Below are 24746 nucleotides of genomic sequence, written 5' to 3'. Positions count from 1 at the left end.
ACCGAGACTGCTCTGGGACTGCCCCGAGCACCGGGACCGGGACCTGCCCTGAGCACCGGGACCGCCCCGAGTACCGGGACCGGGCACCGGGACCGCCCTGACACCGCTCAGAATACCGGGACCGGGCACCGGGACTGCTCTGGGACTGCCCCGAGAACCGGGACCGGGCACTGGGACCTGCCCTGAGCACCGGGGCCGCTCTGACACCGCTCGGAGTACCGGGACCCGCCCCAAGCACCGGGACCGGGACCTCCCTCACCCCGCCCCGGGCACCGGGATGGCCCCGGGGACCGTCCCAAGCACCGGGATGGGCACCGGGACCGCGCCGGGAACTGCCCTGAGCGCCGAGACCGCCCTGACACCGCCCCAAACAGCGGGACCGGGGCCCCCCCGGGCACCGACACCGCCCTGACACCGCCCCGAGCACCGGGACCGCCCCGGGGACAGCCCCGAGCACCGGGACCGGGACCGCACGGCACCGCCCCGAGCACCGGGACCGCTCTGACACCGCCCCGAGCACCGGGATCACCCTGACATCGCCCCGGGCACCGGCACCGCCCCCCCCCCTCGAGGCATCGGTACCGGGGTGCCCTGACAGCCCCGCGGGCCCCGGTCCCGGCGAGCAGCATCCCCGGCAGGCGGCTGCGGGGTCCCCGGGGCGGGCGCTGCGTGTCCCGCATCCCCCGCGGGGAGCGGCTCCGACAGGGCGAGGGGCGAATCCCAGAAGGGTTCGGGTGGGAAGGGACCCCAAAGCCCACCCAGTGCCACCCCTGCCCTGGCAGGGACACCCCCCGCTGGATCGGGGGCTCCCAGCCCCATCCAGCCTGGCCTGGAACCCCTCCAGGGATGGGGCAGCCACCCCTGCTCTGGGCAACCTGGGGTTAATTCTCATTGCGAAGAAATTCTTCCTTATGTCGAGTCAAAATCTGTCCCTCTCCAGTTTATCCCCATTGCCCCTCGTCCTATCACTATAAGACTTTGTAAAGATTCCCTCCCCAGCTTTCCTGGAGCCCCTTTCTGCACTGGAGGGTGCTCTAAGGTCTCCCTGGAGCCTTCTCCAGGCTGAACAACCCCAACTCGCTCAGCCTGGCCTCATGCGGCAGCTGCTCCAGCCCTCAGATCACACCCCAGCTCTGCTCTGCGGGCTTTGTGGGACTTCAGGATCCTGTACTCAAAATCTCTACCCTTCTTTCTTTCTTCCCTTCTTTCTTCCTTCCTTCCTTTCTTTCTTCCCTTCTTCCTTCCTTCCTTTCTTTCTTTCTTCCCTCCTTTCTTTCTTCCTTTCCTCCTTCCTTCCTTTCTTCCTTCCTTTCCTCCTTTCCTCCTTTCCTCCTTCCTTCCTTCCTCCCTCCCTTTCTTCCTTCCTCCTTTTCTTCCCTTCTTCCCTTCTTCCCTTCTTCCTTTCTTCCCTTCTTCCTTTCCTCCCTTCTTCCCTTCTTTCTTCCCTTCTTCCCTTCTTTCTTCCCTTCTTTCTTCCCTTCTTCCCTTCTTTCTTTCTTCCCTTCTTTCTTTCTTCCCTTCTTCCTTTCTTCCCTTCTTCCCTTCTTTCCTTCTTTTTTCCCTTCTTTCTTCCCTTCTTCCCTTCTTTTTTCCCTTCTTTCTTTCTTCCCTTCTTTCTTTCTTCCCTTCTTTCTTTCTTCCCTTCTTTCTTTCTTCCCTTCTTTCTTTCTTCCCTTCTTCCCTTCTTTCTTCCCTTCTTTCTTCCCTTCTTTCTTCCCTTCTTTCTTCCCTTCTTTCTTCCCTTCTTTCTTCCCTTCTTTCTTCCTTCCTTCCCTCCTTTCCTCACTACGCTGCTTCACCAGCTTCCCACAATTTGATGGCTCCCTCGTTGCTTTTTGATGCTCCAGCAGAAGCGTAGCTGCAGCACAGACCTGGTGTCTCCTCTGCAGACGGGATGACTCACCGTGTACACACTGATTAACGTCAAACCCTGCCTCTCCTTTGAGGTATTAATTTTGGATGAAGCCTTCTACATCCTCTTTGCTGAAACAGAAACGTGGGGAGTCTGAGTTCCCAGGCGCTGCCCTGGCCCAGGTTGCCTAGAGCAGGGGTGGCTGCCCCATCACTGGAGGGGTCCAAGATTGGGTTGGATGGGGCTTGGAGACCTTGATCCAGTGGGATGTGTCCTTGTCCATGGCTGGGGTGGGTCTGGATGGGTTTGAGGTCCCTTCCAACCCAAACCCTTCCATAATTCTACTCCATATGCTGACGGAATGTGCACTGGAGAGGGGAGTGACTCAATCGGATCTGAAGGAGAGGGCTGAGATGGTCCCAGCTGGCAGAAAAGCATCTGTTCACGCTGCAGAAATTTGCTTCAAAGCTGGAAAAGCCGCTGTAATTTCGTAGCGGCTAAGTGGCAGGGAGATGCTGCCTGAAGTAATCGGCAGAGCTGACTGCTCGAGGGATTATAAATAATCGCACGTATTAGGACTTGAAGGATCACGTAGGCTCATCTGTTACTGAGAAGGCCAAACGCAAAGACATTTCTGTCCAGCGTAAGACACGAGACAAGATGCTCCTTGGAGCCGTGCCGGGCACCATGGGGGGACGATCACCTAACAATCCATTGCAGCATCAAAATAAAGGGAGCTGATTTCCCACTGAGAGGCAGTTTGCGGTGCTTTAGCCTCAGGAATCTCCACTGTCCCTTTCTGCAGTGACTCCAGGAGAAGTTCCACACCACCAAACACCAGCAAGCTCCCAGGGGCTCCTCCATTCCTGCTGTTATTCTTCTGGAGACGAACACTTTGTCCAGGCCTAGAGGAGGTGAAGAGTTAAAATATTTCCGAACACCGGAGAGCTTTTACCTCCCATTTCCACATGGGAGGAATTTAAGGTGTGATTAATCACCCTCTGGTTCAGGGACTTGGATCCCACTGCAGGAGCACTGGCAGCACTTGCACACCTGCTACTCCTTGGATGCTTTCAAGCCCAGTTTTTCCTTAATTTTACCAGCATTTGCCATCGGAATGTGGCTTCTTACAAGCTCTTTGCCCAACCTTTTCTTTTCCTCTGCAGCAATGGCATTAAGAGAGGATGGTTTCCAAGCTGGAGGCTTCCAAGCCTGGTTACAAACAGGTCCCCTGCCACCAGATGAGGACAAATCTTCCAGGCTTGTCCCAGGAGAAGAGCAGGGAGCGGAGAGCCCGGGCACTGCTGCCACCAGAGGTCCCTCCCGCCCGCTGCAGAGCTGGCAGAGCAGCTGGTGGGATCCTCAGTCGCACCTTATTTGGGGATATTGCCTTTTTCACCCAAATTTTGAGCAGGTTTCCAGCAGTCCCCCAAAGACCTCATCGCCTGCAGGGAGGCAGCTCAGCCTGGGGGCTCCTTCCGAATATCCCTGGGTGCCTGGGGCCACCCCGTAATGCCTGGAGATCACATCTCATGCCATAGAAGGGGATTCACAGGGTGTAAATCCAGGCTACAGCTATTTTTTCAATAGCCAGACAACGTTTTTTTCCTCCCTCTCGCAGGGTGCTGTTTCTCTGCTGCACATCTGGGACAGAAATCCCATTTTCCCCAGCAAAGAGCTGGAAATTTATTGCTAATCTCTCATGAATTCTGCTAGATAACCTCTTTCCTCCTCCAGACGCTTCCCACGAGTCCTTGACAGGGGTTTGGGTGCCAAAAGCACAAGGAGGAGCCTTCTCTGCCCCCAGACACCGCTCGGGACTCGCCGTCGCCAACTGATGTGGTTGCTCCTGACACGGCACAGTCCTTCTGGAAAAAGTTATGCTCTTCTTTTTGGAAAACCCGCCTTAATTTGCCTTCAGGGAGGCCTAAAGTCCACCTGCTCATCTCATGCCAGACCCGGCTCACACCTAAAACCATTTGAGGAGTCCGAGATCGCAAAACAAATCAAGCAGCTTGGCTTCCAAACTTTAATTAGGCGTCATCTTCGTTTCTCTCTGAAGTGTGTCACGGCTCTGTCTGCTAGCCCAGAGGAATTCAGGCTGCTGCACTCTATCCATCCCCATTTTCATTCAGAACATCTGTAATTCCACACGTAGGAAAGGATCTGCTGTGCAAAACACACGCTGTATGGCAAAGCACGTCCAGGCGTTGCAGAGGTAGCTGCAAAGAGAGCTGGAATCGATGCAAACTCAAACCCCATCCAGCCAGAAACACCTTCCTGCTGCGGAAGATGGATATTCTCCAGGTGGAACTGGGGATCAGTCTCTGAGCAGGTGAGCAGGACAAGGGCTTCTGCTGGCACTGACAGTGCAGAGACCATGTTTCCCCCAGCCCTGAGCTCCATTTCACACAGCTCCAGGATTTAATGCAAGAAACACCAAAGTGGCATCACTTAACCACTGAACTCGGGGCTCGATCTTGTCTGGCAGAGGGAAGATCAGACTTTGCAGCCCATCCGTTCACGCCGCTCGAGCCTGCGAGCTCAGCCTCCCGAGAAGGCTCTTCACTTCCAACCCCCAGGGGTTTGACCGGTCCTGCAGGAGCTCTGCTACCCGGGTTGGTCATCCTTCTCCAGGCGGTTCCTTCCATAATATGTTGTCTCCCGGGAGCTGCGCGGCGCTGGGATGCTCTGGTGCCGGGCACAGCCCGCTGCCTCCTGCACCCTGAACCCCAGAGCCTGCCTCATAAGCCACCCTTGAAATATTTGCTCTTTCCAAGCGAACCAGGTGCTCTGGATGCTTTTGCTTTCACCCTTCTTTATTTCCCAGGACTCTAAGCCTTCTTCTCTCAGGATTTGGCCCAAGGGACCTGCAGGAGAAGCCTGTGACAACAGCAGAGTGTCCCTAGGGATGCTGCAGGCTCGGCTGCCGCGGTGTGACTGTGCAGAGCACGTGCTCTCTCTCCTCACTCTGTCTCCACCATGGGATGAAACCCATCCCATCGACAGCCTCACGGACTGGAAAAACTCCTTCAAGTGCAGCAGCGCAAGCAGCTTCTCCCATGTCTCCTCTGCTTTCGCTAACTGACATGCCCCAAACCTGCCTGCTTCCCGAAGCGTTCACCTGCTGTGATCAGGAAGGGTTCAGGTTCCTCGTGGTGAGCAGTGAAACGTGGGGCCAGGTGTCTTCCCTGGTGTCCCATCTTCCACCAGACGTGGATTCTTAGGACTCTTATGTGACTCTTCACATATAATTATTCTTACTCTGTAAGCAAATTCATTTCCACTCAATATTTCCTTTACGATGTCTTCTTCCCTGCTGGGATAAACATTTTTTTCCCTGTTTAGGTCACCATCCTCAAACTTAACAAAATTTTGACAGGTATCTATGTCCTTTCTGGTTGCATCATGATGTATTTAAGACTGCATGATTCTTTTGCAACTCAGACAGGTTCAGAATGAGCCCTGCAAGGGGGGAGCACATCCCAGCCCCTCCACTCCGTGCAGCATCACCCGTTGCTGAGCCCACTCAGCCCTTCTGCTCTACAAACAAAAGCACAGGAGCCTCCTCACTGCATCTCCTGCTGCTGCCGGCTCTGCAGCTTGGAGCAGGTTAGGCTCCCTCCTGAATTCTCTCATTATTAATATCACAACCCAAGCTGTTCTGAGAGCGGTGGCCCATTAATCATTTTAGCTCCGCTGCAGTTTTCTCCTCGCTTCCCCTTCCTGCGCCTGAACGGTCTGCAAGAACACACGACTCTGTAGGTAACACCTGGTTCAAATGGACAGGTCTGCGAGGGCAGGGAAGGACCCTGACCTGAGCAAGCTGGAGAAAAGCGATAGGTGGGACAAGAGCATGGAAAAGCCTGTGGCACCGCTCGTCAGTAACGGGGCCTCGAAGGGAGGGGAGCTAGCATCACTAAATCATCACCTCTAAACTTGAATTTTCCAGAGCGCTGACAACACCGGAGAGACACAGCAAAAGAGATGATGTCTCATAAGATAGGAGAGCAGCTCAGCAGCTCGTGTGAGTCAGCTTCAATGCGGGTGGCAGCTCTGGTCAGAGATTTCCGATGCCTACCTGGGCTCAGTTTGCGTCTGAGGGCACCGCTTCCTTTCGCTCTCTTCCTTCCGATGTTTAATCCTGCCCCGTGTTACAAGCAACAGCCTTAACCACTTTATCTCCCTCTGGGTTATCTAACAAAGGGCTAGAAGATGCTTGAAGAGCATCTGCCTGAAAACCTGCCTCCAATACCATCCCGTTGCCTGAATCCCTCGAGAGCATCTCGTGTGTTCTTGGGTGCTGGCTCTCAGAGATGCGCTAGCACAGCATCCCTCCCACTAACCCAAATCGTCCCTCTTACATCCAAAACCCTTTTCGACTTCCTATGCTTCGCCATCACCTTCACCCCTGTCACAGACGGGTATTTTGTTCTGCCTTCAGCCCTTTATATGTTATAAAAGCCCTTCCCCAGGGGCTCGGCTGCATCCATCGGCACCAGCAGCTGAATGAGCTGCAAACCCTACGGCACAGGACCGAGGTCCACCTGGCTCCTCCTGCACCGTCCCACAGCGGCACAACCTTTGTATCTGCCACTTTTCCAGGGCGCCGCAGCTTTCATCCGTGGGCAAACAACATTTTCCAGTGATTCCTGCTGAGTCAGAGAAAGCCTCGGCGAGGGCTGCTGCTTCGCCACCACGTGGGAACGCGCTCTGGGGAATAATTACAGAGAATTGAAACAGGGACGTTCAGCAGCCAAATTGCTTCACGTTCAGGCTCCTGGCCAGGCAGGCAAAGCCCAAAAGCTGCTCGTTGGCAGCGTGAGAAAATACTTTGTACCTGTGCCCATCCTGGGCGTGCGCTGCCCGTGGGCTAAGATCAGTCCTTGCGCGGCAGCACCCGGCGCTCGGCGCTGAAAGGAGATGTTTTTGTGGCTTGGTGGGTCCAACAAAGCCGGCTGCTTCACAAAATAGCCACCTTGCACTTACCGAGCATCCCTGTGCCTTCTCTCTTCCCCGGGTCGTGCCCACCGAAGGGTTCCCATCCCTCCCACATGCTGAATTTGGGAACGTGCTGCGTGGCAGAAACCCGGTCCCTGCGAAGCTCCGATTCTGCAGAGGAGATGATAGAAAGACATTGCTCGTAACTCTTCCCTCAATAAATGTTGAGGTGTGTTTTAAGGTGGTGAAGCATATTGACTGTGAAAAGGAGGTAAGAACCAGAGGAGATACAAACAGTGTAGGCGTTACTCCTGTTTTCTCTGCAACTCCCACTCTGCTGCAAAAATAGAAGAGCGAGCAGCGTGATGCTCTGTTCATGGACCAAGCGATGATGGGACCACGCGCCTGGGCAGGGCTGGGCTGGACCAGGAGCAGAGCTGGCACCTAAAGGAAGTGCAAAGGTGCTGAACGCTTCATGTTCCTTAAAACAAATGGGGAGAGAGGGACTCTGACAAAAAAGAGCAAATTTAATTATTCTATATGTTATAAAATTTAAAAAAAAGGGAGTGAAAGGGCTGGAGAACAGGACTTATGAGGAACTGCTGAGAGAGCTGGAGGTGTTTAGCCTGGAGAAGAGGAGGCTGAGGGGAGACCTCATTGCTCTCTCCAACTCCCTGAGAGGAGGTTGTGGAGAGGAGGGAGTTGGGCTCTTCTCCCAAGGGCCAGGGGACAGGACGAGAGGGAATGGCCTCAAGCTCCGCCAGGGGAGGGTCAGGCTGGACAGCAGGAAAAAATTTTTCCTGGAAAGGGTGATTGGTCCCTGTCAGAGGCTGCCCAGGGAGGGGGTTGAGTCCCCTTCCCTGGAGGGGTTTAAGGGACGGGTGGACGAGGCGCTGAGGGACATGGGTTAGTGACTGATGGGAAGGGTTGGACTCGATGATCCGGTGGGTCTCTTCCAACCTGGTGATTCTATGATTCCAAAGTGCTGCAAACCCACCTTGCACTGAGCTGGAGCGCTTTCATCCAAGAAAATGGGCGATGGGAAGATGCGGTGGGGTATCGCTGCATCCACTCCAGTTTCAGTTCACATGGAACATGATGCGCCCCGTCTTCAGACCACACCTGCGCCATAACTCCTACGTGCCCTCAGCCCTTTTGCAATTCCAGACCCAAGAAAATACACTCAACTAGGCGCAGAGCGGTTGCAGCGATCAGATAAGAGCGGCTGACAGGCGGCTTCCAGGAGATGCAGCTCCTGATGGGCAGGGACATTGTGCAACCCCAGGAGGGCATCACCCAGCCGTGGGCTGGCGACGGCGACAGCACTTGCAGTGAGACGTGAAGGTGTCACCTCAGCAGAGGAGAAGCTCTCAGATGGTGGTGGAAGAGGCTTTCTGAGTTGGAGGACGGGTGCCGGGGTGCCCTGCCGCGGGGCTGGGTGAGTACCCATCGATGCTCCTCCAAAGGGACCCTTGAAGGAGCAAGTCACCACCTTGCACCAAAACCCGCCCTGAGCCGCCTTCCTCTGCTCTGTTTCTTGCCTTTTTCCCCCCAAACCAGAGAGAGAGATTTCTAAGCAGCCTCTCAGCCAACTGCTAAGGTAGGGAGAGCTCTAAGGATGAAGGGGTTTGGCTCTTCTCTAGCGCTGGAGGCAGTTTGGGCAGGGATTACAGCTTCTGTGACAATTAGCATCAATAACGTCTCTCACAGGCACTGAAGAGGTTTCGGAGAGGCTGAAGCAGCTCTCCAGACCCTGATTTGAAGGAGCCGCGGGCTACAGTGGCAGCACCTCGCCAGAAATAATTGTATTTATTTACAGTGGTCATTAATCAAGTTTGCTTGCTCACCCTGCGCCGCAGTTGAGTTTAATGGGACATGGAGCTGAAAAGAAAAATTGGGTTAAGCCAGAGGAGAGAAAGGCAGAGGAATGGGCTTTAGGTTGGGACACAAGTTTAAAAAATGGGGGAAATGTGTGTTTTCTGCCACATGAGGGTATTTTCCTGCTGTCCTAGGAGTTTGGGACCCATTGAGCATCCAGTGCTGGTCTGTCACAGGGGGTCACAAAAGTGATTGAAGGTCTGGAACACCCTTTATGAAGAGAGGCTGAAAGAGTTGGGGGTGTTCAGCCTGGAGAAGAGAAGGCTCTGGGGAGACCTTAGAGCAGCTTCCAGTGCTGAAAGGGGCTTCAGGAGAGCTGGTGGGGGGGTCTGGATCAGGGAGTGCAGGGATAGGATGAGAAGGAATGGATTTAAGCTGAAAGAGGAGCGATTGGGATGAGATCTTAGGAAGAAATGTTTTGCTGTGAGGGTGGGGAGGCCCTGGCCCAGGTTGCCCAGAGCAGGGGTGGCTGCCCCATCCCTGGAGGGGTTCAAGGCCAGGTTGGATGGGGCTTGGAGCCCCTAATCCAGTGGGAGGTGTCCCTGCCCATGGCTGGGGTGGGTCTGGATGGGCTTTGAGGCCCCTTCCAACCCAACCATTCTGTGATGCTACGATCCCAAGCTGGGTGGTGGTCGCCCTGCATCGTGGGGTGGGAGTTTGCAGCGGTGGCACAGGCTGCACGGGGAGGACCAGCTGCTGAGGGGTGACAGATGGCACCATGGGGGCCAACCCTTCCCTCTGCTCACCCGCAGGCGCCGGCATGGACTGTGACGACACTGTCAGCGCCGAGGTCTGCAAGGAGGACGACGTTGGGGATGGGGAGTGAGTACCTGGTGGGAGGAGGCTGCGCGCAGCAGAGGTGGCATCGCCACGGCAGCACTCACCACGCTGCTGGTTGAAGGAGCATCTTGCTGGCTCTCCAAGGCGCCCACCTCTCCACCTCTCCTGCAGGCTCTTGGAGGTGACGGTGGCTGGATACCCGGTGCTGCTGGTGAGGAACAGGACGCAGTTCAGCGCCCTGGGCAGCAAGTGTCCCCACTACGGCGCCCCGCTCTGCAAAGGTGACGCTGGAGCTGGGCAGGGGGAGATGCCACGTCAGGGAACTCTGCTCTGACCCCTCGGCTGTGGGGGCTTTTCTATTTCAGGCGTGTTGAGAGGGGAGAGGCTGCGCTGCCCCTGGCACGGTGCCTGCTTTAACATCAAGACCGGGGACATCGAGGAGTACCCTGCTCTGGACTGTATTCCCTGCTTTAAGGTGACTTCTTGCCTCTTCTTCCTCCCAGCTCGGGCCGTGTCCTCCGTACCACCCACGCTCACTCACTCTTGCGTTCCTGGCACCAGGAGAGGACCCTGCCCTGGCCACAGCTCCGCGGTCCAGGTCACACGGAGTTACCCATGGGGTGATTTCTTTGGATCGCGTAACTCCCTGCCCTAAATCTCCTTTCAATCAAAGGTGATGCTGTACATCCTGGTGTCCCTCACAGCCAGCAGAGCTCTTCCTGAGCAGCCTTGGAGTGAGGAGAAAGGCTCAGGAGCTCCTCAGCATCATTTGGCATCCAAGATGCCTACGGGTCACTCTCAGTGTATCAGAAACAGATGCCCCAGCAGACCAGAACCTCCCAGGAAAGATCCCATCACCATCTCACCGCTTAAACATACTCTCCTTTCACCCCTTCAGGTAACAGTGCAAGATGGAAAGGTGTTTGTTACAGCAAAAAAGAAGGTACCGACCTTACCTGCCGCCTCTAAGCACAAGCAGCACCTTGGGCTACGTATGATTTCAACAGTTCACATTTTCTTCTAGGATCTTCAAAGCAGCCACAGGGTGAAGGACGCGAGCAAGCGATGCCTCCTCAACCCGGACACGGTGCTGCTTCTGGGGGGAGGTGAGTGAAGGTCTCCATACCGTGTCCTCCCCACGCGTGCTGTGAGCTGCCACTCTCTTCTCCAGGGAGAACTTGCCTCCTAGTCCCTAATGCCATCTACGAGGGCTGAGACGAGCATCTCCTGCAGGTGTGGCCGCCTTGGCGTGTGCAGAGACTCTTCGCCAGGAGGGTTTTACTGGCAGGATCATCATGGCCACCGAAGAGAAACACGCGCCGTACGATAAGGCCAAGCTGAGCAAGGTTCGTACGCAAGAAGGGCAGGACCGTGCCTGGTACCGTGCGTGAAACTGGGACACGGCCCCACACCCAGGGTCAGGCTGAGCAATCGTGAGCCGCTGTGGCAAAGACGAAGGAGCACTGAGGCACCAACGAGGCAGAGATAACATCCAGATAACACTCACTTCTCCCTCCCAGAGAGTCTTTGATCTGAGTCATAGAATGGTTTGGGATGGAGGGATCCACCCATGAAGAGTTCACCATAAGCTGAGGTTCCATCCCCTTTCACTGAGTTCTTCCCATCGGAGTTTGAATCTTGACTCATCGAATCACCAGGTTGGAAGAGACCCACCGGATCATCGAGTCCAACCATCCCCATCCATCACTAACCCGTGTCCCTCAGCTCCTCGTCCACCCGTCCCTTAAACCCCTCCAGGGAAGGTGTTGAGTTGATGTTTTTTCTAAGGCGGAACAGGATGATGAAGGGATGGAGCAGAGTGAGGAGCATCTACAAATGCAAAACCTGCCCTCTGTGCAAGCTCACTGCCCAGTAAAGGCTGGAACGGTTTTGCTGGCTGCAAGAAGTTCTCCATTTCATGTTTCATTTCTGTTTCCAGAACATGAACTTGAAAGCTGAGGACATCTACCTGAGGAAACCTGAATTCCTCAATGCTCGTTGCATAGAGCTCTGGACAGAGAAAGAGGTACAAGAGCAGCTGACTGAGTCCTCCATGGGTGCTCCCGTCGCTGCCCTGGGGAGGGGACACCCACACCTGCAGGCACAGTGTGACTTTGAGAGAAATTAGGGCTCTGCTTAAATACAAACATTATCATAGAATCATAGAATCACCAGGTTGGAGGAGACCCACCGGGTCATCGAGTCCAACCATTCCCATCAGTCACTAACCCATGTCCCTCAGTGCCTCGTCCACCCGTCCCTTAAACCCCTCCAGGGAAGGTGACTCAACCCCCTCCCTGGGCAGCCTCTGCCAGGGACCAATCACCCTTTCCATGAAATTTTTTTCCTAATGTTCAGCCTGACCCTCCCCTGGTGGAGCTTGAGGCCATTCCCTCTCGTCCTGTCCCCTGTCCCTTGGGAGAAGAGCCCAGCTCCCTCCTCTCCACAACCTCCTTTCAGGAGGAAGCCAGAGACAGGACCCCAGCACCCCTCATCTCACCTGAGCGCCCAGAAACAGGGCACGGAGTCACGGGCGAGGAGAAGGGGTTGGTGTGGCAGGACACCCGTGGACCAGAGGTACCTGCTGGATCTTTGCCCCCTTTCTCCCGCAGGCAGTGTCGGTGGATTTCCAGAAGCAGAAGGTGCGGTTCGTGGATGGGTCCTCGCAGAAGTACAATCAGCTGCTCATTGCAACGGGCTGCCAGTGAGCACACACAGTTATTGTGCACACACAGCTATCACACACACGATTTTGGACGAGACAAGATGGGCCAACGCCGGGGTGTGGAAATCGTCAGGAGGGGTGTGAGAGGGAGGTGGTGGGAGACGAGATAACAGGACGCGACGGGGTGATACAGTCAGCACATTGCATGGGTTTGTGCTCCCACCTTATTCTGTTGAATTTCTGACCACGAGAGGTATCTCTTCCAGCTCCAGCTCCCTCAAAGTCCCGGGTGCAGACCTGCAGAACGTGCGCACTCTCCACACCCCAGAAGATTCGAACGAGATCTCAGAGCTGGCAGCTGGGAAGAATCTGGTGATCATAGGAGCCTCATTCATAGGTACCAGGCTGGAGTGGGCATCGAGGCACCAGGACAGCCTTGAAACCCACTTCTGCAGGTTAACTAGAGGCCCTCAGGGGAGGGATGTTCATTCCCTGCCTTGGTTCCTCACTGGAGCCCGAGAGCTGGAGGGGGATGCGCTCTGCAGCGTGTGCTCCCTCTTTCCTCTGACAGCCAGAAACCTTGAGAGCTATAAACAGCTTCTGGGTTTGGACAGAGGGAAATACGCCTTATGGAAAAGCCAGCGTCCTTCAGAGGATCTGGGCTTCCCAGGAGCATTGGGAAAGCGAGGGGACGAGGCTTGGGAAGGGAGCTCTCCCGTACCCCACTGGGAGCCGTTCTCTGCGCTTCCCAACATCCAGCTCTGTAGTGCGTGAAAATGAAGATTGAGAGGCACGTAAACACCTCAGCCCAGAGGAGCACAGGGGGCAGTTTAGCACTGGCACTACACCAGACCTGTTCTCCTCACCTGGGAGGGGAAAAGATTTCCAAGAAGGAGGGTGCAGGTCGATGCTTGCAGCCGGCTCACCTCGGGCACGCCTTTCCCTTGCAGGAATGGAGGTAGCTGCCTTCCTCGCAGACAAGGCTGGTGCCATCTCCGTGGTGGAAAGAAAGGAATTTCCTTTCCAGAATGTGCTGGGTCCTCAGGTTGGAGGCGTTGCCATGAAGGTTAGGAAAACCTGGTGCTGTTTTCAAGGAGGGAGAACGTGTTACCCCAGCCGCCTTTCTCACTCACCGCTCTGCGAAGGCGCCGAGCACACACGGCTGAGCCCAAAACATCATGATTCCCAGCTCAGCTTCATCCTAGCCTAGAGTTTAGTCTAGAGAAGAGGAGGCTGAGGGGAGACCTCATTGCTCTCTCCAACTCCCTGAAAGGAGGTTGTGGAGAGGAGGGAGCTGGGCTCTTCTCCCAAGGGACAGGGGACAGGACGAGAGGGAATGGCCTCAAGCTCCACCAGGGGAGGGTCAGGCTGGACATTAGGAAAAAATTTTTCCTGGAAAGGGTGATTGGTCCCTGGCAGAGGCTGCCCAGGGAGGGGGTTGAGTCCCCTTCCCTGGAGGGGTTTAAGGGCCGGGTGGACGAGGTGCTGAGGGACATGGGTTAGTGATTGATGGGAATGGTTGGACTCGATGATCCAGTGGGTCTCTTCCAACCTGGTGATTCTGTGATTCTATGATCCCCAAGCCCTGCTTCACCCCAGCCCCATCTCCTGCACCCGTCCTGACCAGGACAACAGAGCAAAACCAGCTTCCCAGGCAGCCGGCACCATCCTGAAAGCTCCTGCAGCCCAGGGCAGCAGCAAAGCCCTCTGCCTGGAGTTTGGCTGGCTCCGGCTGTTTTTACAGCAGTAAAGCCTGGAATTGCCTAGTGAATCCTCAAACCAGCTTCCTCTTCCTTTTTACAGATGCTGCAAAATAAGGGGGTGAAGTTTTACATGAAAACAGAACTCTGCAAGCTGGAAGGAAAGGATGGAAAGGTCGGTCGCGCCATCGGGGTCCCTGAGCCGTTAACTTTAGGGGAAAGAAACCCAACCCGAGGCACAACCCAGTGCCAGCATCCAGCCTTTCCTCCCCCATGTCTAGACCCTCACATTTCTTTTCATCGAGCACAACCCGGGGCGCAAAGGACACCAAGACGTGTTCGTATCTCGTGATTGCCTCTTAGACTCCTTGTAGCACACAGTAGTTGGACAAGGTGATCTCAACCTGGGAAAGAGAAAAGGCAGCAGAGAATGAGGCAGCAGGGAGGCTGCAGAAATTAGGACGGAGTTTTTAACCCTTTGTTAATGATTCTTGCCTCCTTCCTAGGTCACAGAGGCCGTTCTTGCCAGTGGAGAGAAGCTACCTGCTGACGTGGTAGTGGTGGGAATTGGTAAGAGACCCCACGGGGAAGAGGCTTTGGGAACGGGGAGAGCAGCCAGCAAGCCCAGAGCATCCCAGTGCATTCCCAGAACACCATTCCCTGCAGTCTGCTCCCCACTCTCTGTTCATCCAGCCCCTCCTCTCGGTCCCAAACACCTGAAGCAAGTCACCTGCGAGCAAAGTCTTGGCAGGAGGGGAGAAGCTTACGCTCGCAGCTTGACTTTGGCACGCTTGCTGAGCTCCGTAGGGCTCTGCTGGGTCATCGGAGCACGCCTCGCTCTGGGTTTATTGACCCTGGACTGGCTCAGCATCAGCCCCGGGCAGCGCTGCAACCTGCTCTGCTCCCAGCAGGCTGAACGAGGCACCACGGGCAGGTGCTAAAGCCTTCACAGAGCTTCACTGCATTTTCCCTTGCTCCTCTCCCTGCAGGGGTGACCCCAAACTCAACATTTCTGAAGGGCACCCCCATCGCCCGCGATGACAAAGGGGCCGTCCTGGTGGATCTGGTGAGTGCTGGCCTGGAGTCGTGTCCACGCCGCCTCCGCTCCCTCTCGCCTCCACACTCATTGCTTCTCGCCCCATCAGTGCATGCAAACCAACATCCCAAATGTCTTCGCTGCGGGGGACGTGGTCTCCTTCCCAGTGGCGCTGCTCAACGGGGACCAGTCCAGCATCCACCACCAGCAGGTGGCTGAGGCGCATGGTGAGAGCGCGAGTGCCCTCGGACACGGGGAGCCAGCCAGGAGGGTAGAACATCTTTGAGGGTCTCTAAGGAACACGGTGGTTCCTCACAGGTCACGTTGCAGCCCTAAACATGCTGAGAAGAGAGAAGCCGTTGCACACCGTCCCCTTCTTCTGGACCACGATGCTCGGAAAAACCATCCGCTACGCAGGTAGGAGGGGGCAGAGATGGGAACAACCAAACTCCTTCCCAGATGTGCCGATCAGCCAGCTGGGGCTGGGGCTTGTGAACACAGCGGGTGCAGAATTTACCTGCAGAAGCTCAAGTTTTAGCCTGGCTGCCGTGGTGAGGTTGGCAAATTGTCTTTCTGAGCTCTGGGGCTGCAGGTTACCCACAGCTCCAGCTCATTGCCCATCTCTGGTGGCTCAGAGTTCATGAAGGAGAAAGAATTCTCTCTCCGAGCCAAGGGTCGTGATGCACTCCTGTATCTTTGTGCCAGTTCTGCTTGCCCGGGGCCTCCACGGCTGCTCCCCAGCCCCGCTGTGCCGTCCCCTCCACCCCCACCTGCGATGGCACCGAGGTGGGACGGGGGGCAGCTGCTCCGCAGGGCTCCCCGAGGGCTGTGACGCTCTCTTTCAGGCTGTGGAGAGGGATACACGGACACCGTTCTGAAAGGCAGCCTGGAGCAAGAGAAGTTCCTCATCTTTTACATCAGGTGAGTGGATCCGTGGCTGATCCGTGCCCAGACGCGGCACCATCCTGGGCGCGGGGCACGGTTCTTTCCCTCCCAGCCCGCAGACGCAGCCTGGGACGCATCTCCCCTCCCTCCGCGCGCTGCCCAGGCTCGGTGCCCAGCTCCTGGTCCCAACCACCCTGCTCCGAGCCCTCACAAGCCAGCTGGACCCTGCCCGGGGTGCCGGGGGGAAGCTCCCGCACTGTTATCTGCGCTGAGGAGATCCACGTTCTTCCTCTTTCCTTCTCAGGGACGGCTTCGTGACGGCAGCTGCCAGCCTGAACTGTGACCCCGCGGTGTCTCTGATTGCAGAAGTTTTCTACTCGGGGAGACAAATCTCTAAAGAAGAAGCAGAGTAAGTGGTGCCCTGACCGAGCTGGCGGGCAGCTCTACGCTGCGCTCCCTGCACCAGCAGAGCCTGCTAAGGCACAAACTCGAATGATTTACTGCAAATCCTGGACTTACCTTTGGTTTGCAGGGCCTGTGACCTCTGCAAGGCTCCCCCGCTGGCCGCCAGCTGAGCTCCGCGCGTGCCCTGCCGCGATGGGCAGGCTCCATCCAGAGTTTACAGCTCCGCATCCCCCTGCCCTGGCACAAGAGGAATAAAATCACGAGCCAAACTGAACCCAGCGCCTGCATTTTGTGCTTGCAGACTTGTCCTGTGCGTGCTGGGGCAAACGAAGCGGCGCGTTCCCCTCTTCTCGGGACGGGGATCTGCTGGGCTGGGTGGAAGGACGATGCCCGCGTCCTGGAGCTCGACTGCGGGGCTGAGCTGGCAGAAGCAGCCGCACGTTCACAGATCCACCAGCTCCTGTTGGCAGGGAGCTTGCACACCGGTCACGCTGACCTTCTGCTTCATAAAAGCACGTTTTCCCAGGGAGAGGAGCTGTCAGCAAGGCAAGACGCTCTCCCAGCTGGGAAGGAGACAGCCTCATGGAACACCCTACCCCTAAGGACAGAGAGCTGCCACCCACCTCTGAGCGAGCGGCGCCTGCTGACATCGCTACAGCCGCCTCGAATATTGCGCTAGCAGCGTTCCCACCCCTTGGCAGCCTCCGGCAGAAAGAATCATAGAAACACCAGGTTGGAAGAGACCCACCGGATCACCGAGTCCAACCATTCCATCAATCACTAACCCATGTCCCTCAGCACCTCGTCCACCCATCCCTTAAACCCCTCCAGGGAAGGGGACTCAACCCCCTCCCTGGGCAGCCTCGGACAGGGACCAATCACCCTTTCTGTGAAATATTTTTTCCTAATGTCCAGCCTGACCCTCCCCTGGTGGAGCTTGAGGCCATTCCCTCTCGTCCTGTCCCCTGTCCCTTGGGAGAAGAGCCCAGCTCCCTCCTCTCCACAACCTCCTTTCAGGGAGTTGGAGAGAGCAATGAGGTCTCCCCTCAGCCTCCTCTTCTCCAGGCTAAACCCCCCCAGCTCTCTCAGCCGCTCCTCTTGTTCTCCAGCCCCTTCACCAGCTCCGTTCTCTTCTCTGGACTCGCTCCAGAGCCTCAACATCCTTCTTGTGCTGAGGGGCCCAGAACTGACCCCAGTGCCGAGTACAAAGATCCCAGCTCCGGTCCGTGCCCGCTCTCCTGCAGCATCGCTGCACGCTGGCGGCTTTGAGGAGGTGGCCAGAAGCTGTGGGAAACGTCGCCGCGGTGCTAGAGGAAAGAGATACTGGATTTTTGCAAGGCAAGAGCCAGCAAGGCTCGTGCTCTCTGCAGGAAATGCTGCACTTACTCATGGGTCACATGGGGCTTGCAGGGTGAAGGGTAACCCCAGAGCCCGCGAGCTCCCACAGGGACACTTTGTCAGCCTAAAACCCTTCTGGTTTTGCATTAAGTGGGCGCCTGGTGGCTCAGCAGGTGAGATCCTGCAACGCTGGGTTTGCATCAACAAACCTGCACTCCGACACCTTCTCACGTAGGAAAAGTTGACTTTAAAGGTGGCGTTTTACATTTCTCGACCTCGGGGGCTCAGTGCTGCTGAAATTGGTGCATCTTGCCAAGGAAAGAGCTGGAACTCAGCAGAGCAGGTCAGTCCGTCGCGGCCACAGGAGGAAGAGGCAAATCCAAGCATTCCCCATACACGAGGCAGAGATGCTGGTGGCCAGAGCACGCAGCTCCCCTCCATACCACTCACCAAAAGCGCCACGCTGCCTCGCACGGGGCAGGATCACAGCCCAGGAGCTGCTCCTTCTTGCCCTCAGCCCCCCTGCACACACACACTCCGCCCCCCCTGCTTTTAGACCCCTCAGTGCAGCCCAGGACCCGCTGAGCGCCGAGCAGGCATCAGGAGTTCGGTACAAACCTGCAGCAGAGCAGCTGTGGGAGCAGAGAGCGGCTCTGCCTCGAGCTGGAGTCGTGATCCATGGTCCTTTCTGCTTAGAGAGCAATCCATGTGGCTTCAGTAGCCCCACTCTCTCCAGGTCAAAACTGGAGAAACTCTTCTCGAAGCCCAAATAAACTCTTCTTGCAGCCGTCAGCAAGCACAGACCAAGCTTTATATAAGAAGGACGGACCCCAGGACAACAGCTCTGCTCCGCTTCTACCACTGAGTGGACACCAGGCCCTTTTCTGCTCATCGCTGGGTGCCAAAATTTGGTGGAGGGTGGACAGGCAGATTTCGCCAAGGCTGCGCAGCCTTGGTTCAGCCCAAGGTCATTCCTCTGCGCCTGCTCGCCGAGCTGGGATGAGCCACACGCTTCCTGGCACCCGCGAGGAGCAGCAGCGCAGACGCTCCTCGGCCTCCCCGGCAGCCTGGGAGGCGGGAGCCTTGGCAATCCCGTGGGAGAGGCACCTCTGGGGGTGCAGAGGCTCCCAGGAGCCCTCGCTGGGTCCGCAGAGATGTTTCACCCTGCACTCCATGGGGCATCTCCATCCCGGGGAGCAGCTTCCAGGTCCCCTTCAGGGCACAGCCTGGACCGTGGAGGAGCCCAGCAAGATTCACCTGGGCCCTTCTCAGCGCTTCCAGCTCCAAACACCTGGAATCCTGGCGCTGCCCCAGGGCTGGCTGCAGTCAGAGCTGCTCAGCCTTGCGGGATGGCGCTTCCCGGAACAGACGTCTGGAGTCGTGCGTGACTCGTCCCTGAGTCACCCACCGCGCTCCAGCCCCGACCCACACCAGGGCAGCGTGGGCGTGCAGCCAGCCCTCTCCCCGGGCTCCATCCCACAGCCTGGCACGCTGCAGGATTAATCCTGCTCTTGAGCTCAGCAGCAGGATGGTCCCATGCCCTACGCCCAGCCTCAGGTCACCTCTCGCTCAGGACAAACCAAGGGGACCCGAACAACCAACCCTCCACTCGTGGACCCCGATGCGGCATCGGCTGGAGACTGAGCTCCAGCGCTACAGCCCCCCCAGCACCCTCCCACCCAGCAGATCCGGGCACCCCAGGGGCAATAAACTTCCTAAAATCGAACTGTTGAGGAGAAGAGAAAGTTTAATGCCTCTTTTGGTCTTCTCCAGTCGTCTCGGCCGCCCCACCAGCAGGGGTGACCGCGTTCACCAGCCCCGCTGGCAGGGCTGCCGGGCAACCCCCAGCCAAGATGCTCTTTGGAGGTGGCAAGGAGGCTTCTTCATCCCGATTGAGCTCATCCTTAGCCCTCAAATCCACCTGGTTGCTCATCCTGGTTGCTCAGGGCGTGGGTCCAGCCGGTATCCAAAGGTTCCGGTGACGAGAAGAGAGTGGCTACATTCAACAGTTCTTCAACTGGCAGCTTTAGCTACTGAGAAGGACATAAAGCTCGCCACTGAAGAACTGGTGCTGGTTAGCCAGGAGCGGGGCGGCGCGGCAGCACCTGGAAGGGGGAACACACGCGTCAGAGCCAGGATCGCACCCTGCCGAGCTCAGCCGTCGCCCCCAGACGCCGTTCGAGGCAGCAGAGATGCTCCTCTCCCCCACCAAGTCCAGATCCACCGCCTCCTCCTTCCCCACAGGGCTGAGACCCCGCAGGATCACCCGCCGCCGTGGCAGGGGATCCAACCTCCGCTCTTCCCATCCCTCCCCTCTCCCAGAGCATCGGCTTCGCTTCCCGATGGCGCAGCGGCTCCAGCACCCACAGGCGGCCCCAAAAACTCAGCGGGCAGGGAAATCGAGGCCGTTTCTGCCGGAAAATAAGAGATGAGGCGACCTGCTCCGGCGGAGGCTGCCGCAGGTAGGGGTTAAGGCATTCCCTGGCCGCTCACCTCCGGCATCCACGCTGGCAGGGGCCCACCTGGCCCGGATCCAGCCGCCGGCCGGGGAAGACGCTTCGTCAGGCGGCTGCTGCCAAGCCTCCGGCGAGGGAATTTGGGGGAGCGCGGCCCTTCTTCCATGGGATTTGGTCACAGGAGGAGGAGGAGGAGGAGGAGGAGGAGGAAGAGGAGGATGCCAGCCCTGGGGCTGGCACAGCACCCCGCCGCTTCCCCTTCCACGCAGGGAAATAAGAAATAAAACCACCCCTGTTCCGCACAGCTCAGCGCTTGGACTGGATGCGGGGAAAGCCCCGGGGGTCTGACCCTGCTGGGGGGACGGACGGACCTGGTGGGGGGACAGACGGACCTGAGAGGCCTCCTGGGCAGCCACCCTGGGCAGCTGCCCCAGAGCATCCCCCCCGCAAAGGCCTCGGGGGTCCCGGGGAGGCCGGCGGGGAAGCCCTGGGGGTCCCGGGGAAGCCCTGGGGGTCCCGGTGGGGCTGTCGGAGGGGGCTGCAGGGAGGCCCCCGGGGTCCCGGTGGCACCGGGATGGGGGGAGGAGGCTCCCGGGGGGCTGTAGGGATGGTACCCGGTGTGGGGGCAGGGGGCTGCGGGGATGCTGGGGGACACACCGGGGGTCCCGGGGGGGGTGGGGGCTGTGCGGGGCCGGGGGCTGCCGGTGCCCCGAGGGGGGGAGGGCCGCGCCGGGGCTCGGGGATTCCAAGCATTCCAGGCGTGCCGGGTCCATCTGGCCCGGATTCCAGGCGGCGGGTCCCGGCCCTGCTCCACCCCCGCCGGCCCGTGAATCAGCACCCGCCGCCCAGACACCGGCCCCGGGGGCCCCGCTCCCCGCCAGCCCCTCCCGGTACCGGCACACCCCCCCTCCTCCAACCCCGGCCCCGGGCGGGGGGGCGTGAAACCCCGCTGAGCCGCCCTCCCGGTTTAACCGGGTCACCCCCCAGCCTCTCCCTTCGGTTAAACCGCCCCCTCGGTAACCGGGACGGCCCCCGCCTCGCTGTTCCCCGGGAAAGCCGGTCCCGCCGCTCTCCCCCGCCGTCCGGGATGCTCCGGTCGGTGCCCACGCCGGGGAGCGGCCCCGGGGCAAAGTCTGCCCCGCCCGGGGCGGGAGTGAAGGTCACCCCCGGGGTGGGGGGAGCGGCCCCGCCCCACCGGGACCCCCCTGCCCCGCGGACCGCGCCCCAGCCCCGGTGGCGAGACCGAGGGGCTCAGGTGGGACGACCGAGGGGCTCAGTCGGGACCCCCGGGGTGGGGGGTGGGTGGCACCGAGCCGAGCCCCCGCCGCCGCCCTACCCCGGGGAAAGGTGACCTTCTCCGGCGGGGCTACCGGGACCCCCGGGGAACGGCTCCTCCGCTCTCAACGCGCAGCGGGACCCACCTGCCCCGCGCGGCTCAGCCCCCCGGTTCCCCCGGCGCCGCCGCCGCCGCTCCCCCCGCCGCGCCGGCTCCGTCTCGGATCAGCTGGCGGAGCGGTGACGCAGCCGCCCCCGGCCCCGCCCCGGCCAATCGCCGCGCGCCGCCGCCGCCCCGGCCCCGCCCCCCAGGCCCCGCCCCCGCCCCGCCCCGGACGCCGCGTCTCCGCCAATGGCCGCGCGGCGCGCCCCGCGCTCAGCCAATCGCGACCCGGAGCGCCCGCCTCGCCCCGCCCACAAGGGGCGCGCCCTGCCGCGGGGCACGCCGGGAGTTGTAGTTCGGCGGCGCTCCCGGCATGCCCCGCGTGCTGTGAGTTGGCATTTTCCAGCGGGTGAGGGAGGCGGCGCGGGGGGGGGGGGGCGGCTCTTAAAGGGCCGGTCCCGGCCGGGCAGGCCCCGAGCGGGGTGAGGCGATGCGGCGGGGCCGATCTCCCCCCCCCACATCCCCGTCCCGCCGCCCTCGGGCGGGGCAGCTCGGGGCCGCGGCCGCAGCGCCGCTTCCCAGAAGTTGCTCTAAGTCGGCGGCCAATGGGAAGTGAGCGCCGGGCGCCGCGGGCCAATGGGCGCGCGCGGGGGGCGGCGCCGCGCGGACTCGGCTGACCCCGGGGACTTGGCAGCGCCGCGCCGTGACTGGGCAACTTCCTTAAAGCGGCCGCGCACCGCCGCACCGGCCGGGGACCGGGGCGGAGGGGGAAAGCGGCGCGCAGAGGCGGCCTGGCCCGGCGATGGGCGTCTCCCGCAGCCCCGTGAGCCCACACAACGCTCCCGCCCCGGGTGGCTGCCGCGGGCAGAGCTGGCGGCGGGCGGGGCCCACGAGCGGCGTTGCCCCTTTAAGGGCGTTTCCTGTCCTTCGCCCCAGTAACAGCTGATTGCGGCGGGGGGGAGGGGGCGGCGGGCCAATGGGCTCCCGCCACGCCCCGCCCACGTGACTCCCACGCGGCACCGCCCGGTGCCCTTAAAGGGGCCGCGCAGGGTTCGCCGCGGTCACGGGCACCGGGGGCAGGTCGTGCCCGTGGGCTCCTGGGCCGCCGCCCAGCCCCGGGGCGGCTCGACGTCACCCTGGCGTCCTGTCCCGGTACCGAAAATCCCGAGGAATGAACTCTCAAAGGCTCGGGTTGGAGTTTTAGCGAGCGAGCGCCCTTTATCGGGGCTGGGCAGGGGCGGCCGGGCGGGGGCTCCCCCTCACGGGCTCGTGGATGAGCCCCCCCCCGAGGCGTTTATCCGCGTTCTGTTCCTCCCCAGGGTCTAATTTCAATGTTATTCTGCGCTTCACAACTGCCACAACTCTTGGTGATGGGCAGCTGGCTCCTGGCCTGGCGTTGGAGATGGGGAAAGGCTGCAAAGAGAGGATTAGAGGGAAAAACAGCTCTGGTCCTCCCAGATCGGCCTGACACAGCGCGTCACCATCTCCAAAGAATGAACTGTGGGGGAAAAAACACCGTCTGACAGAAAACACGCTATAAAGAAGCACGTTATCAGAGGGACATCCTGTCTAACCTTCAAAAACTACAGTTAGATTGGAGTTTGCTTTCTCTCTTGTAGTGAGGGGCCCGAAACTGAACACCTAAAATCCTGGGCTCAGTTTTGAGCCACTCACTCCAAGAAGGACATTGAGGGGCTGGAGCATATCCAGAGAAGGGAATGGAGCAGGGGAATGGGCTGGAGAACAAGGATTATGAGAAGTAGCTGAGGGAGCTGAGTTTGTTTAGCCTGGAGAAGATGAGGCTGAGGGGAGACCTCATCACTGTCTACAACTGCCTGAAAGGAGGTTGTGGTGAGGTGGGTGCTGGTCTCTCCTCCCAAGGGACAGGCGATGGGATGAGAGGGGATGGTTCAGATTGGGCATCAGGAAAAATTCCTTCCCTGAAAGGTTTCTCAGGCGCTGGGAACAGCTGCCCAGGCCGGCGGCGGAGTCCCCATCCCTGGGCGGGTTTAAAAGCCGGGCAGACGATGGCTCAGCAACTGCACTCCAGGACCTCGAAGCTCTTTTCCAACCCAGCGATTCTGTGATTAAGCTTAAATAAAAAAAACATCCCGCTTCTCGCAACAGCGACTTCTCGCCTCACGCCAACCGCGTCGCGGCCCTCACTCCCCATCCCCGTGTCCCTCACCAAATCCCCCCCCCCCCGCCCCGCGTTCTCCCTCAATGTCCCTCCCCCTCCCCGCGTCCCCCGTTCCCGTCGTTCCCCCCGATCTCGGGTTCCCCCCCACCCCCCGGGCACATGGCGGCCGCACGTGACCGCCGTCACGTGACCAACATGGCCGGCGCCGCCGCCCGCCCTGGCTGAGGCGCCGCCGTCAGGTAAACGCGGGGCGGGGAGGGGGGAAGGATGCGAGGAGCCCCCGGGACAGGCTCTGCCCCAGCACAGGCCTCATCGTGTCCCCCTCCTAGCTGCAGGGGTCCCATGGTGTCCCCTCCCCGGCTGCAAAGGTCCCTTGGTGTCCCCTCCCCAGCTTCAAAGGTCCCTTGGTGTCCCCTCCCCGGCTGCAGGGGTCCCATGGTGTCCCCTCCCCGGCTGCAAATGTCCCTTGGTGTCCCCTCCCCAGCTGCAAAGGTCCATAGTGTCCCCTCCCCGGCTGCAAAGGTCCCTTGGTGTCCCCTTCCCAGCTGCAAAAGTCCCTTGGTGTCCCCTCCCTGGCTGCAAAGGTCCCATAGTGTCCCCTCTCCCAGCATCGAGGCCGTGGACATCCCATCACATCCCCTTCCCCAGCTGCAGGGGTCCCATGGTGTCCCCCTCCCCAGCTGCAGGGATCCCCTTGCATCTCCTCTGTGGCCCCAGGGTTTTGGACACGCCATCGCTCCCCTCCTTCCCTGGCCCTGCGACCGCAGAGGTCCCATTGTGTCCCCTCTCCCAGCACCGATGCTGTGGACTTCCCATTGTGTTCCCCTCCCCAGCTGCAAAGGTCTCCCCCGTGACCCCATGACTTTAGAAGTTCTGTTGAGTTCTCCTTGCCCAGCCCTGGGGCTGCAGAGCTCCCATTGTGCTCCCTTCCCCAGCACTGAGGCCGTGGATGTCCCGTCCTGTAGCCCCACCACCAGCACCGGAGGTGCCGCTGTGCCCCCTGCACCAGCCCTGGGTGACAACCCCTCATGCGGAGGTCCCGCTGGGCCCCAGCTCTCAGCCCCGGGGCTGCAGAGGTGCCATCATGTCCCCCCTTCCGTGCCTGGGCAGGTCCTACCAGGTCCCCATTTGGTCCCATCACACCCTTGGTCTTGAGGCTGTGGAGGTTCCTCCATGTCGTCCTCCCTGCCAGAGCTGGCCCCTTCTCAACCCCAACCCCTCCCAGATCTTTTAGACAAGCTCCTTGGGTGTTGAGCGAGCGCCTTGGGTGTTGAGCGAGCTCCTTGGGTCTT

At 59.4% G+C, this 24746-nt stretch overlaps 2 protein-coding genes and 2 long non-coding RNA genes across 5 annotated transcripts; 2 read left to right on the top strand and 2 right to left on the bottom strand.

The window, feature by feature from the left end:
• The first annotated feature begins 9423 nt into the window (after nucleotides 1–9423).
• LOC138729489 (apoptosis-inducing factor 3-like) lies at nucleotides 9424–16399 on the top strand. Its single transcript, XM_069873752.1, has 18 exons — nucleotides 9424–9493; nucleotides 9623–9732; nucleotides 9817–9926; nucleotides 10350–10394; nucleotides 10476–10557; nucleotides 10685–10797; nucleotides 11391–11477; nucleotides 12064–12155; nucleotides 12383–12513; nucleotides 13067–13182; nucleotides 13920–13991; nucleotides 14323–14386; nucleotides 14806–14882; nucleotides 14962–15079; nucleotides 15171–15269; nucleotides 15698–15773; nucleotides 16042–16146; nucleotides 16270–16399. Exons 1-18 carry the CDS (start codon nucleotides 9432–9434, stop codon nucleotides 16310–16312), a joined length of 1602 nt encoding a protein of 533 aa, XP_069729853.1. The 5' UTR covers nucleotides 9424–9431; the 3' UTR covers nucleotides 16313–16399.
• Nucleotides 11342–13089, bottom strand: LOC138729490 (uncharacterized). Its single transcript, XR_011338900.1, has 4 exons — nucleotides 12983–13089; nucleotides 12340–12413; nucleotides 12033–12149; nucleotides 11342–11461 (listed from the first exon to the last, which is right to left on the bottom strand). It is a non-coding gene; the product is annotated as an uncharacterized lncRNA (long non-coding RNA).
• Nucleotides 16400–19207: 2808 nt separating the features above from the next.
• LOC138729816 (protein alan shepard-like) lies at nucleotides 19208–21689 on the bottom strand. Its single transcript, XM_069874372.1, has 4 exons — nucleotides 21616–21689; nucleotides 21358–21430; nucleotides 19974–20307; nucleotides 19208–19585 (listed from the first exon to the last, which is right to left on the bottom strand). Exons 1-4 carry the CDS (start codon nucleotides 21687–21689, stop codon nucleotides 19494–19496), a joined length of 573 nt encoding a protein of 190 aa, XP_069730473.1. The 3' UTR covers nucleotides 19208–19493.
• Nucleotides 21690–22375: 686 nt separating this feature from the next.
• On the top strand, nucleotides 22376–23438 carry LOC138729790 (uncharacterized). Of its 2 annotated transcripts, none has more exons than XR_011338951.1 (2): nucleotides 22376–22466; nucleotides 22634–23438. It is a non-coding gene; the product is annotated as an uncharacterized lncRNA (long non-coding RNA). The 2 variants fall into 2 exon arrangements; XR_011338950.1 differs by having other exon boundaries at nucleotides 22376–22505.
• Nucleotides 23439–24746: the final 1308 nt, after the last annotated feature.

This window comes from Phaenicophaeus curvirostris, chromosome 21, assembly GCF_032191515.1.
Source record: "Phaenicophaeus curvirostris isolate KB17595 chromosome 21, BPBGC_Pcur_1.0, whole genome shotgun sequence".
In the NCBI taxonomy this organism is placed as follows: Eukaryota; Metazoa; Chordata; class Aves; order Cuculiformes; family Cuculidae; genus Phaenicophaeus; species Phaenicophaeus curvirostris.
The sequence above is the reverse complement of the archived record's forward strand: the minus strand, read 5'-3'. Positions and strand labels throughout refer to the sequence as shown.